At 43.1% G+C, this 13,848-nt stretch overlaps 1 protein-coding gene across 1 annotated transcript; it reads left to right on the top strand.

Annotated features, from left to right (window-relative positions):
• Window positions 1-380: 380 nt before the first annotated feature.
• On the top strand, window positions 381-2,419 carry LOC128455102 (transmembrane protein 200C). Its single transcript, XM_053438741.1, has one exon. The coding sequence runs from the start codon at window positions 381-383 to the stop codon at window positions 1,920-1,922; it is 1,542 nt and encodes a 513-aa protein (XP_053294716.1). The 3' UTR covers window positions 1,923-2,419.
• Window positions 2,420-13,848: the final 11,429 nt, after the last annotated feature.

The following is a 13,848-nucleotide window of genomic DNA, read 5'->3' as shown; positions in this document are numbered from 1 at the left end:
CTGTGTGTGGGTGTCGTTTGATTCACAACTATAATAAATAACTAGAACATGTAAAAACTCGATTTCGACACCTTAACTTTGACATTGCTGTGTTTCAGTGTTAAATATCTCTGAGCAGGTTTGAAATTAATCACATTGCAGCAGCGTACTTGTCTCCGAGGGAACCTGAGGGCTCTGTGGTCCCTGAGGGTTAGTTGCCAGCTTTGCCTGCTTGAATGTATAATAGATCTGGATTACATGTGTAATCTCTGAGTCAAATCAACATTTACTCTGCAGCTGTTTCTACATGCCTTCTCTCTCTGCCTGCCGCGTATATCATTAACGCTTCACGCTCTGTGTCCTGCCAGGTTGAGTGACAAGCCCGCTGTCCCATCGCCGCCATGATCGCCACGGGCGGCCTGCTGCGCATGAACCGGCGCCAAGATTCCCTCCGCTCCAAGAACCGAGCGGAGAACAAGCGGAAGCGGAAACCGAAGAAGAAGAAGAACGACGTGGTGGTGGTGAAGGGGAAGCTTAATCTGTGCTCCCCGGCCGGTTTGGTGGCTGCCGTTGGAGTTATAGTTCTCATGGTGGGGATTTCTATGGCCGTACTGGGCTACTGGCCCAGTCAGAACCAGCAGGAGTACCAGGAGCGACGCAGAATGGGAGCGTTCCACAACAACAGGATGGGCTTCTCCAAGAGTCCAGCTGCTGCCTCAAACCTCACCCATGATAAGGATCCCTCCGTCCTGAACCAGAGCCATGCTAACCGCAGCGCCGCCGAGCCCTCCCCTCACTGTGGCTTCCTCTGTGACTTCCTGAATAATCACCTGTACTCGGACAATCTGAAAGTCTTTGGCCCGCTGGTGATGGGAATCGGCATTTTCCTCTTCATCTGCGCCAATGCAGTCCTCCATGAAAACCGCGACAAGAAAACCAAAGTCATCAACCTGAGGGATATCTACTCCACGGTGATAGATCTGCACAGCATCCGGTCGAAGGAGCACCCCCCTCTCAACGGCTTGGTGAACTACACTCAGTCGAGGAGCGCCGAGGCCCCGCCGGGCTCCTTACCTTCCAGTGGGTTGCCCACTCGCAGCTCCTGGCCCTCCACTGCACTCGGCTTCCAGGGGGAGTTGGGAGGCGAGGAGGTGTTCAGACGCCAGTCTTTGGCCAGCCGGCCTCGCAGCTGGTCCAGAGACGTCCAGACCTTCACAGAGACTGTCTACAGCATCTACAAGGACTACAGCAATAGCAGCAAGCCGGCGCCACAGCCCCGCCAGTGGGAGACCACCTCCATCGTCACCTCCTCCGTGAACGCTTTCACCCTCCCTGTGATCAAACTGAACAACTGTGAGGTGGAAGAGTCGGAGAGGGCGGAGGCGGGGGGGCACTCAGGGGAAGGGGTCGTCGTCGAGGCCGCTGCTGGAAGCGTTAGCGGGGAGGGACAGGCCGGCAGCAGCAGCCACACTTACCAGGAGGAGGAGAAGGACGCCTCGACCGCAGATCATCCCCCAGCCCGTCACAGCCACGAGGACACAGCTACAGACACGGCTGACCAGCAGGGGGCGCCGCAACCACAGTGGACACAGCTGTTTCCCCCATCGCCTGTTGCCAGGGCGATGGGGTCGCGGCTGTCGCTCAACTCCCTCACGGATCAGCCCGGGTCCGTGCGGCGCTGCAGCATGTCGGTGTCGGTGGGAGGCCCAGGCGACCGAGCCAGGCGCTTCAGCTGCCCTCGCCTGGAGCCCTCTAACAGTAAGGGCTACATCAAACTGGCTGATCTGGGGGGCGAGTCCTTCGAAGCCCCCGACACAGACACCTCTTTAGTGGCCATTGAACAGGAAGTACCAGCGGACTCGGTTGTAGCAGCGGCGGCGGCGGAGGAGGACGCTCAGGGAGAGGACGACCTGGTGACACCCGGCCCCTCTGCAGAATACTAGACATCTCTTCTTTTCTTTCTTTTCGCTGATGAGCCTCTCAAAACTCTTCGATGTCTCGTTCTTTGCTTCGTTGCCTCTTCTCGGTTTTTGCTGACGCGAAGCCGGGGCCCTTCCAGAGGAGAGGAGCCGTGGAGAGTAAGCAGCTATAAGGACTATTGAAACATAGCCATGAACCCTCAAGAGCAAGGATCTTTACAAACACCACATCCACAACTTACAACATTTCAGATGTAAAGTTTCTATTTTTTTGCAATGTAGCAAGAGCAATACTAAAGACTTGTAAGGAGATTTAGTAAAAGATTTAGAAAAGAAGAATATCCGAGGAGTTTGAACTGTTCTTTTGTAAAAACACTAGGCAAACCTTGTAGCTTGTAGAATTGCCAAAAAACTGTCACTGGGACCTTCTGTGCGACACGTTGTACTGCGGCACGGACACGCGCCACGGGAAACTACAAAACAACATAGCCTAGATTTATTTCTCTACATCGTTGTGGTAATATCACAGGAATAAGTGAACTGAATTGAATCTCAGGTAGACGTTTGGTTTAGGATCGGGACCTTGAGGACGAGGTCTTCCCTATTATGTGCACACATGTTTATATGAGACGTTCATGGTTGAATAAACTTGACTGTAACACCTCCTGCCTGCTCTGAAAGGTGTCCTTGTGTGAGATGAGATTAAATGTGGCGATGAAACAGCCTCAGAAGAAGCTACGTGTGCGTGATTACGCGTGTGGGGCGAAGCCAGAGATATGGATTTTGTTTTCCTGCTCCTCAGCAGCTCTACTGGGAAATACTGCAGTGGTATTGATGTTGCATTATCTGAGCTAACTCAACTGAGACCAGTCACCTTTGCTACAGTCTTTAATTAACGGGCTTTAACATTCAAAAGGGAAATAATTAGCGGTGGCTATTATGTGCTTATTCAGATTGGTGATGAATTAAAGGAAAACTCAATAGAAAGGGTTTTTACAAGGTCTCCAGAGGCTTCTTGAACAACCTTATTGCAAGTGTCTTTAACTCCAGTAAAAAGATATGTGCTAATTTAATGTTGGAGGAATCCATAGCATATCATTCACATCATTTTCATACTCATCATCAACGCTATTCAATGAGTCCTACATCCTATTTTTCCAAACTGTCTGACATCACTTTATAAATGCAGTCATTGAAAAACTTGCTAAATAACTTTCTATTTTAAAGAGTCGTCATCTGAATGTGTTCCCTGAACCACTGAGGATCCTTGAGAGATTTTTAGTTATGGAATGTAACTATATGTATATTTAACTGTACGTTGTTTCAGTTTTAATATTTAGTGCATCTTTTCGTGCAGTATTATTGCAATTTTTACTCCTTTCTATTTTTACTTTGTGTTTATTTAACAGCTGCGTGAGCTATATTCAATATTGCAGAGAGGTTTTTCTGTTATTTACTAATATAAATTGGATTAGCAAATTACTACAAACACATGTCAGTGTAATAAAATCCAACTTCAGCCTCCAAAATGATCATAAAATTCAATCAATGCCGCCCCTGAGCAAATTTAATCAAAACTTACCATCATGACCTTCATGAAGGTGAGTTTTTATTATTACAGTTCTGTAGCATTACACTGAACACATTAGTTTCAGCTCAGCAAAGCAGCTTGTAAGTAGATGAAATTAGCTTCACATAGACAATCTACAACATTGAAAAGCTGTTCATACATCAATAAATATAACCTGAGACTAAAATAATATAAAGTATAACATCAGGATCATTCTGCTGCAGAGTAAAGAGCTGTACTTTGATACATTCAGAGTTTATTTTCAGTATTAAATTAAATATTATACATCTTTTCAGTAGCGGCATACTTTTACTGAGTTTATACAGATGCAGTTCTTATTTGAGTTTGATTATCTCCACCAACAAAGTTATATTTTTGTTTGCTTGTTTGTTAGTAAGCAGATTTATAAAAAAAACTACTACACTGTTCTACTTCCATGATATTTTGTTGAGGGGAGGGAACATGACCCCAAAAAGAACCCATTTCATTTTGGTGTGGATCCAGATCAAGGTGCTGATCCAGTCATTTGTCCAGTCATAAAACTCCTTTGTTTTTCAACATGGTTGTTGATTTCTCAGAGAATAATTCATGGTTCTTGGTGGAAACCACAGGTATTTCTAGGGGACTGATATTCATGAGTTTGTACAATTTGGTGCAGATTCAAATAAAAACCTGGATCTAGTGAATTTAGATGTGGTTACATAAGGGAACTGTCGGGCCTTGGTGGAGATGTGCACTCATGAATTGTTGCAACACTTGTCAACAGCATGTGAAGGATCTTAAAACTTATTTAGTTCTTTTTCACATTGATTTCCCCAAATCATAAGTAATAATACAATTGAATATTGTTGCATAGCCCAAATCACAACATAAACCAAGACACCTTACGTAGTAAAGCTGCGACCCATCAAATTATAGAGAAACCCCAAGCGAGCAAACACTTCTAACAAGAAGAAATCTCAATGTTGGCGGCCATCTTCCTCCACCAGTTGGGGTGAGGAGATAAAAATGGGGGAGTGAGCGAGAGAGAGAGACTAGGAACAGTTGTGACAGATGTTTAAAGGTTAAATAACTAGAATATAGGACTGAATAAATGTGAATAAAAAGAATAATAATGAGAAGAAGAGGGAAAAGAAGAAGAATCATCATCATCATCATCATCATCATCATCATCATCATCATCACTATTGTTATAAAACAAAACATGATAAAATATGAATAGTAATATAAATAGCTGTAAGGATGTCATTTATGATAGCAGCTCAAGCTAGCAACAATATCAATAAAAATGTTACTACTAATAATAATGCTAATAATACTAATACTTGTTTCAGACAAAAACAAACAATCTTTCATCGACATAATTCATCAGTGTTCAGACAAACCACAGAAGCATCTAACGTGGCCCTCTAGTGGTCATGTGATATGTGATTAAATGCACTGCTCTTCCCATGAGCTGCCACCAGGAGGCGCTGAATCATAAATAGTTGACTTGTTGTCGTGGGCGCGCCCGTTCCAGAGCACGATGAGCGCCGTTCCGGAGGCGGGGGTGTGGGGGGCGGAGTCAACGCCGTGCTTCTCCTCCCGCGGGTCTCGAACAGAAGAGCCTCCCACAGGTGTCCGCTCCTTTTCCACCCGGACGAGCCCCACGTCGGGATCCAGCTCCCCGGTGACCCGCAGCTCTCAGCCGGCTCTCGGACTCCCCCTGTCCCCGCTCACAAGACCCAGGTACGGTGTGGTGTGGTGTTCGTGACCGTCGGTTTGTCAAGCGCGTTCAAAACACACTGCTCGTTTATACTGGGACTCTAAACTGGGAATAAAGTGTGTTCTGCAGAGTTAGATCGGTCCAGTTGAGTCATTTGAACATCTGGCAGATGTTTGATTCTCTCTCACAGTATGTTTTTTATGTGTTTAGAAATAATTATAATAATAATAATGATAATTTCTCTTTCTGTTGCAACCGCCGGTTCTCACTGTGACCTGCTGCTTTACTGGGGACTTGAAATATGAACTGGTGAGTACAAGCTGTCATTCACACAAGTGGGGGAAGTGAAGTTCACACATTTAAGTATAACTTTGAGTTTCTCTCACTAAAGCTGCAACAAAACAAAAGCCAACAAGGTCATTAAGGGTTGATAAAGTGATCACAGCTCTTAAAAGTTTGCCTTATTTTCAAATGTAGAATAAGCTGGAGCATTTATTAAAGATATTTATTGTTTTTAGGTTCACCACATATTAACTTGACAGTTTCTCAACAAGACTTTGGTCTGAAGGCCTTTGAACGAGCTGATTGGGTTCTGTCACGCTGACATGTCTCCAGATCAGCATTTTTCTTAACTCAGTTCTTTGACATGACTGCTGAGCAAGCACACACACACACACACACACACACACACACACACACACACACACACACACACACACACACACACACACAGATATGCACAGGGTCATACACGTGCACAGAGTCACACACCTGATCCAAAGTCTGCTGGGCACGGGCGGACTGTTCGGAAATGGGAAGTGCTCTCAGCATGTGTTTCCGCTTAGTCGCTCCCCAGAATAGAGGATGAATCAAAGAAGGAAGAGCTCTTTGTAGTTATACTCTGAAATCATCTGCACATTCACACCAGTAGAGACACCCAGACACTTCCCTGCTTGGTCACTTCTCTAATATCCTCAATGTCCACTTTGTGTGTGTGATTAAGTTTTATTTAATATTGAGTGTTTTGGACATGTGGTCTTAAGACGGATCTTTGCTCTTAATGGCCGCTCACACAGTTCAGTAACTTTACCGGGTTTATGAGGCTGAGGGATGAAGGTGAACGTGGAGGAGCGGGGAGATAAGGCCGGGCAAAGTCTGGGGGACTTGTCATGTTCAACGGGCTGCTGGTGACATGTACAGTCCTGCAGCTTTTAACTGGACAGAGTTCATTAATGAAGCATTCCTGAGCCTGGGGGGGGGGTTCTCCTTTCAGACCCGCATATGTGAAACGTACACAATGTGGGTCGTACCATGTCTGCAGGGGAGGTGGTGTTATGTCATCCCATAAGTGACTTATGTAATTTGCAGTTGTCTGCACTGACAGATGGAACCAACGGTTGTGGATTCGCAGAAAAAAACTTGAATTTCTTCTTCTGAGTATATTCAAAACTCCGCAAACTTAAACTGCTTTAAATCAAAGGTTTGCTTTTCCCCCTGCAAATTAAATCTTTACTTCAAATCTTAAACCTTGAATAAGCAATCTTAAAACACACAGATTTGACAAACAGCATTGACATATGAAGTTTGTTTAACAAGCAGTTGTTTATTTAGTGTTGTCTTTCATTTGGAGTTGTGTTTTCAGCCATGTGGTGAATTTAAGTCCAATATTCTGTCTATTTTAGCTCCGTTGTTGGTTTCAATTTTGGGAGTTAAGCTGATGAATGCTTCACTTTGTGCACCAGCTTGACTAAGACAAAAACACGCCGAACCAAAACTGTTTTAGATTTGTCCCGAAAAAAGGTCTGGTTTCATTCTGATCCTGTCTCTTATAGTAAGAACCTTCCTGAGGAAGAGCCCTTTAAAGTGGAATTCCATTCAGGAAACTCTATTATTTTCAGACAAGAGGTTTCCCAGAAGGGGTCTCACATCCCAAACACTGACAGCTTCACTGCTCAAAATGTCATAATCCCGTGGCTACAGAATTCAAAATGGAAAGTTGCACTTACAGAGCAGCCAGTGGACAGTAAATTACGTGATACCAGCCCCAACATGGGAAAGTGTATTTAAATTTCGTGGGTGACCATGTTTCTTGCCTGGTTTTTCCAAGCCAGGCCGCTGGAGCACGGGAGGGTTGTAATTATGGGAAAGCCAGTGGGGAGTTTCCAAATTCTGACTCCGGGAGGAATGCAGCGTGTGTCCCAGGATTGTTTGTTTCATCAGGTGCAGTTTCGAAGAAGCGGTTGAGGTCAAAAATCGCTGAAAAGGACCTTTTGGCGTCCTGAGTTAGAGATGGTCCTGTGTGACCCCTGTGACCTTTACTCAGAAAGAGAAACCGAGCTCCTCAGAGAAAGTGGCCAGGATGGTTTTTGCATTCCTCAGCCCGAACAAGATGACGTAACAAGGTCAAATCTAATTTCTGTCGCTTCTCCCTCTCCCAACATCTAAGACTTTGAGTCTTAGACAGTTTTCTTCCCCCCATTTGATATTACCAGTGATAAACACTATCTCCTATTCATCCCGGGAATTCAAATCAACCGCTACGATCAATATCACGGGTGCCGCGCTGCAGGAGAACCCATTACATTACCTCCCTGCTCTTTGATGCTGTGCGAGGCGTAATGAAGGATGTGGAGGCGCCTTGTGCCTGAGAGTGGGACAGAAATAAGGGATTAAAGGTTAAAAGAAAGAGTCTGAACATCTCGGCCATTATCACAATTTACTGATAAGACTTGCAAAGGTTAAGAGACACTGGGTTGAGTTATTACATTGCACCCACAACCCATGGTACAAAAGATGCTGGAGCCTTTATAGAACCTCCCCCAGCTAATAGTGTCGGCTTTTCTCAAATTAACATATTCAAATGTGTTGTTTTATCCACCCACCGACTAAAGACCTAAAATATTAAGTATGTTATCCATATTATCAAGCAGAATAATTGTAATTGTGACAATTTTGCTTGAAAATTCAAAGTCAAATACAATGTTCATCATTTATTGACAGATTTATCAAGGGCTTATCAAAGTTTTTCAGCTCTAAAATCAATAATTTAAATCAATACAAATGCATTTTGTCATCATGCAACTGACATGATCCTAAAAGATTAAAGCCAAACACCTTTATTTCTCCCTGAGACACCATTTTTTACTAGAATGTTTGATTGAATAGAGATAATTTAAGTTACTATTCACATGTGACTATTTTGAAAACTGATCATTTCAAAATTTGCTGGATTCAGTTTCTCAAATGTGAAAATTCCATTGATAATTTTAACTTGTAAATATTTATTTTGCAATTTTCTAAGCTAAACAGTTCATGATAATAACACAAAGATACATTTTTCTTGTTAACATTCCAGAGTTAAAGCCCTATAGTTAATTTTGGCTCTTGAATGTGTCAGACTCCATTCACAGTGGCTTCCTACTCATTTTATATCTTCCCTGTAACACTAAGAGCTTCAATCTACACACATGTTTTTTTTATGTTTTGCCCTGAGCTTCCTCCTCGGTAGTTCACAGTCAGCCGGTGTGAGCCGAGCTCCACACGTGAGCTCAGTGCCTCTGATCACCGGAGTCTCTCTCGGAGCAGCGGGAGATAACACGTATGACTCAATCTTGCTGAGTGGAAGAGATAAGCTTGTTGGGAGTCCTGTTATCTCCCCCCAGTGATGCCTGATCACTCGGGAGCGGAGTGGAGCCGTCGTTGCCTTATAAAGCTGCGGCTCCTGGGACGGCACCTTGACAGTCACTGGGGTATTTATAGTGGAGAGTCGGGGCTAAGTCTCCAAACTGGGATTCCGTTTGACGTCCCCGTTCCAACGTGTTACTGTGCAGGAACTTTTGTTTGCTGCCAAAATATTCAGACACTTAAGATTTTCCAAACGACGCCTCACAGCTTCGGTGTTGCTAAATCAACCAAACACAGAAGATGTGAAGCTTGCACAGCAAACTCCATTTTAGTCTCCTGTTTTTATTTTAGGTTTAGAAGATCAAATTCAAGATGAGAACAGAGAAGCTGATCTGTGTCCTGTTGACGTAAAGAGAAAAGAGATATGATCCAATATCTTTTTAACAATGCCACCAAAATCAATTAAGCAATATCTCTACCACTTCATATACATGGCTGCCTGGACACAAGGCTATTTTTAATCACTCTCCCCTTAGCGGAAATATCGATATCCATAGAAAGCTCTAAAAGGGAAGAGTGATTCTTTTTTTCCTTTCAGCCACATGTCCGTGTCCTTGTCTGCAATCACTTGAAGGGCACAATCATTACCTCGCCGCTTTCCAAAGGTTAGAAATACAGGCTGCATTTATGATTCCTCGAGATAAGATGTGCTCCCTGCCAGCAAAAAATTATAATAAAAAATGAAAAAAGGAGTGTCCCTCGCCATTTTGGCTCAAATTTTTCTTTTCACGTTTATCCTTGGGGAAACACTGACGTGTCCAAGAGGTCATGTGATCATCGTGGGGTGTTGATTTAGGCGATTCGGCCCAGTTTGGGTAATCAGGATCAAGCATGTATGTTCGCTGGCCTGCAGCCTATTGGGAGTGAGGGTATTTACAGCTGATTAGAATGGTAGGGGGGGAATAGTAGCTTTGGTCAGTCAGAGGCGAAATGCCTGGATCAAGCAACAGGCAACTCAACTCCTGTGGAATTTCTTTTTTTCTCCTTTTAAGTCATTTGTTAAATGCTTTGAACCTAATGTGAATAATCAGGCGTGTGCGAATTATTCACTGTTTTGTGTCTTTTATTTGTGTTAAGGCCTTTTTAAATGTGCTTATTATAAATGACTATATACTCATTATTATTTGTATCAGGGCCCATGGAAATGCCCTGAGTACCAAGGCTCTGTGGGTGAAAACAAAATAGAAATTTAGACCAGCAATTATTTCCTCTCAGACCACAGGGATGTCAGGGAACGTACGTCAGGACTTGATTTGCTTAAATTGAATCACGTGGCTGATTTACTTTGTATTGAAAAGAGCATGCTCCAGTGTAATTATATGTTAATGAAGTGGCAGCTTGCTTGTTCTGACCTCAGCACTCCAGAGTTTGGATTTCTGTAATGAGGTCCACTCGGCAAATACACATTTTCACACACAATTAAGATTAGAGAGAAAGCGTCTGTTTGCTTTTGATTATTTTTTAATGACTTCAGTTATATTTAAGTTCATTCACCTAATTGCTATGCAATCAGAGGATCTGATGAATGTATCTCAAGCTTTAAATCCAATCAGATAATAATAAGATAGTGGAAGTGGTCCCGGTTGTTCCCTGGTTGTGCGAATAGGACTCGGGGTTAATGGAGTTCAAGGTCCAGACTTGGGAGCAGAGGAGCTGCACAGGAAGTAAGTGTCTGTACGCAGCAGAAAAAAAAGTGAAGAGTTAAGCAGCCACATAAGCAAAGTGGAGTCCAGAGATCACATGTTGTCTGTCTCGTGTGGGTTTTTTTTTATTTCATTCTGCCGACGCAGGGCTGTTCCCCTGAGGAGTCATAGATCTGAACTCTCACTCACCTGCAGGTCACTGAACTAACAGAGAGCGAAAAACTCAGGGAAGGAAAGAAACTCAGGATATCGCCATAGAAGTCTGGGCCTGATATTTCCTCTTAAAGCATCAATAATCAGTTTTTCCATTACATCTAAACTCTACGTTTCCAAAACACAGATGTAAAAATGACTTACTCTGACATGAAGCATTTTTCTTAATAGGGCTGAAATGCTCAACGTACAGTATTATATTAATTAACAAGGACAAACAGAACGTTATGTCATAGCAAAATTCAATTCCCTGTACGCAGTATGCCAGCACAAAGTGTGTGTGTGTGTGTGTGTGTGTGTGTGTGTGTGTGTGTGTGTTCCGTGGCACAGTCACACTTTTCCAATCTACATGATGACTCTTCTTGGAATTGAATGTGATTTTAAAGGAATTGAACCATGGCCCGCTTATAATAGGAAGTGATTGGATTTTGTTAACGTTTACCGCAAATGTCTGATGGTTTTGTGAAAGCTCCGCCAGCACGGACAATACCACTGCTTTCATCTGCTGATAAAACCAAAACATTCAATCTGTCATTGGATATAGAACTGAAGGCAGCAGCTTGTCAGGTGGTTACAGGAGCCAACAGAACATCAGAGTAGATAAACTAGAGTTAAATGAGACAGACTGAAAACACAGGTCAACAGTAAACCTACATTTGTATGTGTGTTCGTCTGTTTTTCACTGTAGAGGACTTATGGGGCAATGCTAACATTGAAGCAACTGAAAACACCTCCTCCATATTCAAACTATTCTCATGTTATTAAAACAATAAAGAGGGTACAAACACATCACACTCTCACATTTAGCCGTTCTAGTCTTCATCCGAAACTCTATGATCCTGAAGCTTTTGGCAGGAAGCTTTAAAAGGCGTCTCATCGGGGGGGTTTGACCGTGGTGTCCTCGTTGTACAGAAGCGATCATAGAGTTTGAGGGGGATTCCCTGCTTTGTTGTGATGCCCCTGCTGCTAATTGGCAGGATTACGCAGAAAACTAACCAACCAATCTTCAGTCAATTTTGTGGAAGGGTGGGGCGTGACCCAAAAAGGAAGCAGATAAATTTAGGCGTGGATCCGCAGGGGGCGGGGGGGGCGGATAGCTCTGGATCTTGATGAAACATTTAGAAGCGTGTGAAGTTTGGTTCAGCTTGATTGCATTTAAAGAGACTGTTGTGGTACTGTGTGGTATGTGCTCTACTGGGTAGCATTTTTGCTCCCTGGTGGTCAAAATGGCGTAATGCAGCTTCAAAGGCCAATTTATGCATCACATGCTTTTGTTTTCTGCCCTAATGTTTTGTCTATGCACTAGACTGAATGTGAATTATTTAATATTATACATAATTCAGTGGTCATTAAAATCAGGTACAGTATTTAAGTCCTGACTTAATCTCTGCAGATGTCGGATAATTATATAAAAAAAAAATGGAATCATAAATCACAGCTTCATTGTAATTTGTTATTTTGAACAACGAAGGCATGTCAGAATTTGTATTCCCTGTGAAGACGAGTCATTGTGTAACCTCTCATTTTCCAATTAAAGATTGTTTACTGCTTCACAGCCGCACAGTCACCACCCACTGGCCAGACAGGCCCCGATGAGCAATGTCTGGGACGACCAGTCGGGTCAGGACAACACAGTGCCGGACTCTAAATGCAGATAACTATTGTTTGGCCGAGTGGAGAATCAGACATCCCAGTTATTTGTATCTGCGTGTTGTTTAATGTTGTGGTGATGCACTGGTTTGTCAGTACAATTAAGTTCTCCTGCTTTGAGAGCAAGAAATGAAGGAGGAAGTGAAAGACGTGAATCTGGAGAAATGAGAGAAGGATGTGATTTGAACGAGCTGACATCACTGAATCATTAAAGTTGTAGATTGTGAAATTGTCACAGCCTTTGGACTTTTTATCGTTGGACTTTTTATTGTTAAGGGAGGTATCACGTTCAGGCTCAGGCTGACAGCGCAATAAGTTATTACAGTGCCTGAGATCACTCTGAAGGAAGTATCAGATATTATTTCTCCTCCCTGCACTGGAGGTTACAGGAATATTTAGTTACATGTGTTGTCAGGCCACTGTGGCTCTTGTGAGGTTTGTGTTTAAGAATTTGGATTTGCACGTACAACAGCTCTTATTGTAATGTGGCTTATATGTCCTCAGTGTTAAAACCTCCATTGTTGTGGCCAGTGAGCTTGTTTTACGAGTTGTGTTACAATTAGCTAGAGGCTGAATGAGGAGCCAGCTGTCTGGCTGCTGCACATAAGAGCTGCACTGTGTGTTATTACATTTACACGCCATTATCTCAAAGCCAGGCCTCCCCTGTCCCTGCCACTATTTAGGGAATTCATGTTCGACTTGCAGCAGAAAAGAAAACAAGCAGTAAGACGTCATGTGCGTAACCATATCTTTATATTTGCGGACTTCTACAGTGTCGGCATGTAGTTTCCTACTCGAGCATGAAAGCAATTAGATGAAATAAAAGTGAAATGGGTGACCGAGTCGGGTCAAGTTGCCACTGGGAGGCGGGAGGCAAAACCCCACAAATCCCCGGAGGGAGCAGCCCAGACACTAATTACAAACTGGCTTTTATGTCTGTGTTTGTGCACCGAGAACATATGAACTGTAGGGGGGGGAACCAGATGTGTGGTGTCGGTATATTCATGTGCTTATTATTAACTTGGTTTAATATGGCCTGGATTGTGTTTTTTTTATTTTATTTCAGGAAGTAGGATATCCTGCAGCCACGGAAGTTATTTTCAGATCTTTTTCTTATGTTGGAGCAGTAATTCTACAATTCAACAATTATAAGTCAAATCTCCGCCAATTAGGGAATGTTGTTCCCCCTGTTCATCCTGTTGGTTTGTTGTTTGGAGAGAAGTATTCAGACTCGTGGATTATTTTTAAACTGTTTTATGATTAATTAATCATTTAGGTTGTCACACGGCTTACTTGTATTTAAGTAAAGTTAAGTAAAGTACCTCGTTTCTATGCAAGTACAGTACTACATGTACTTTGTGACATTCCATCGCTTATTCAGTTTCATTTAATCACATTTTGCTTTAAATAGAAATGACTCCCTGAGTGAAACAACACACTGTGTGTCTGTAATTGGTGTGTGAGGTTGTTTTTCTGATGGTGAAG

The sequence above is a fragment of the Pleuronectes platessa genome, chromosome 13 (assembly GCF_947347685.1).
Source record: "Pleuronectes platessa chromosome 13, fPlePla1.1, whole genome shotgun sequence".
NCBI classification, from domain to species: Eukaryota; Metazoa; Chordata; class Actinopteri; order Pleuronectiformes; family Pleuronectidae; genus Pleuronectes; species Pleuronectes platessa.
This window is presented reverse-complemented; position numbering and strand designations above follow the sequence as displayed.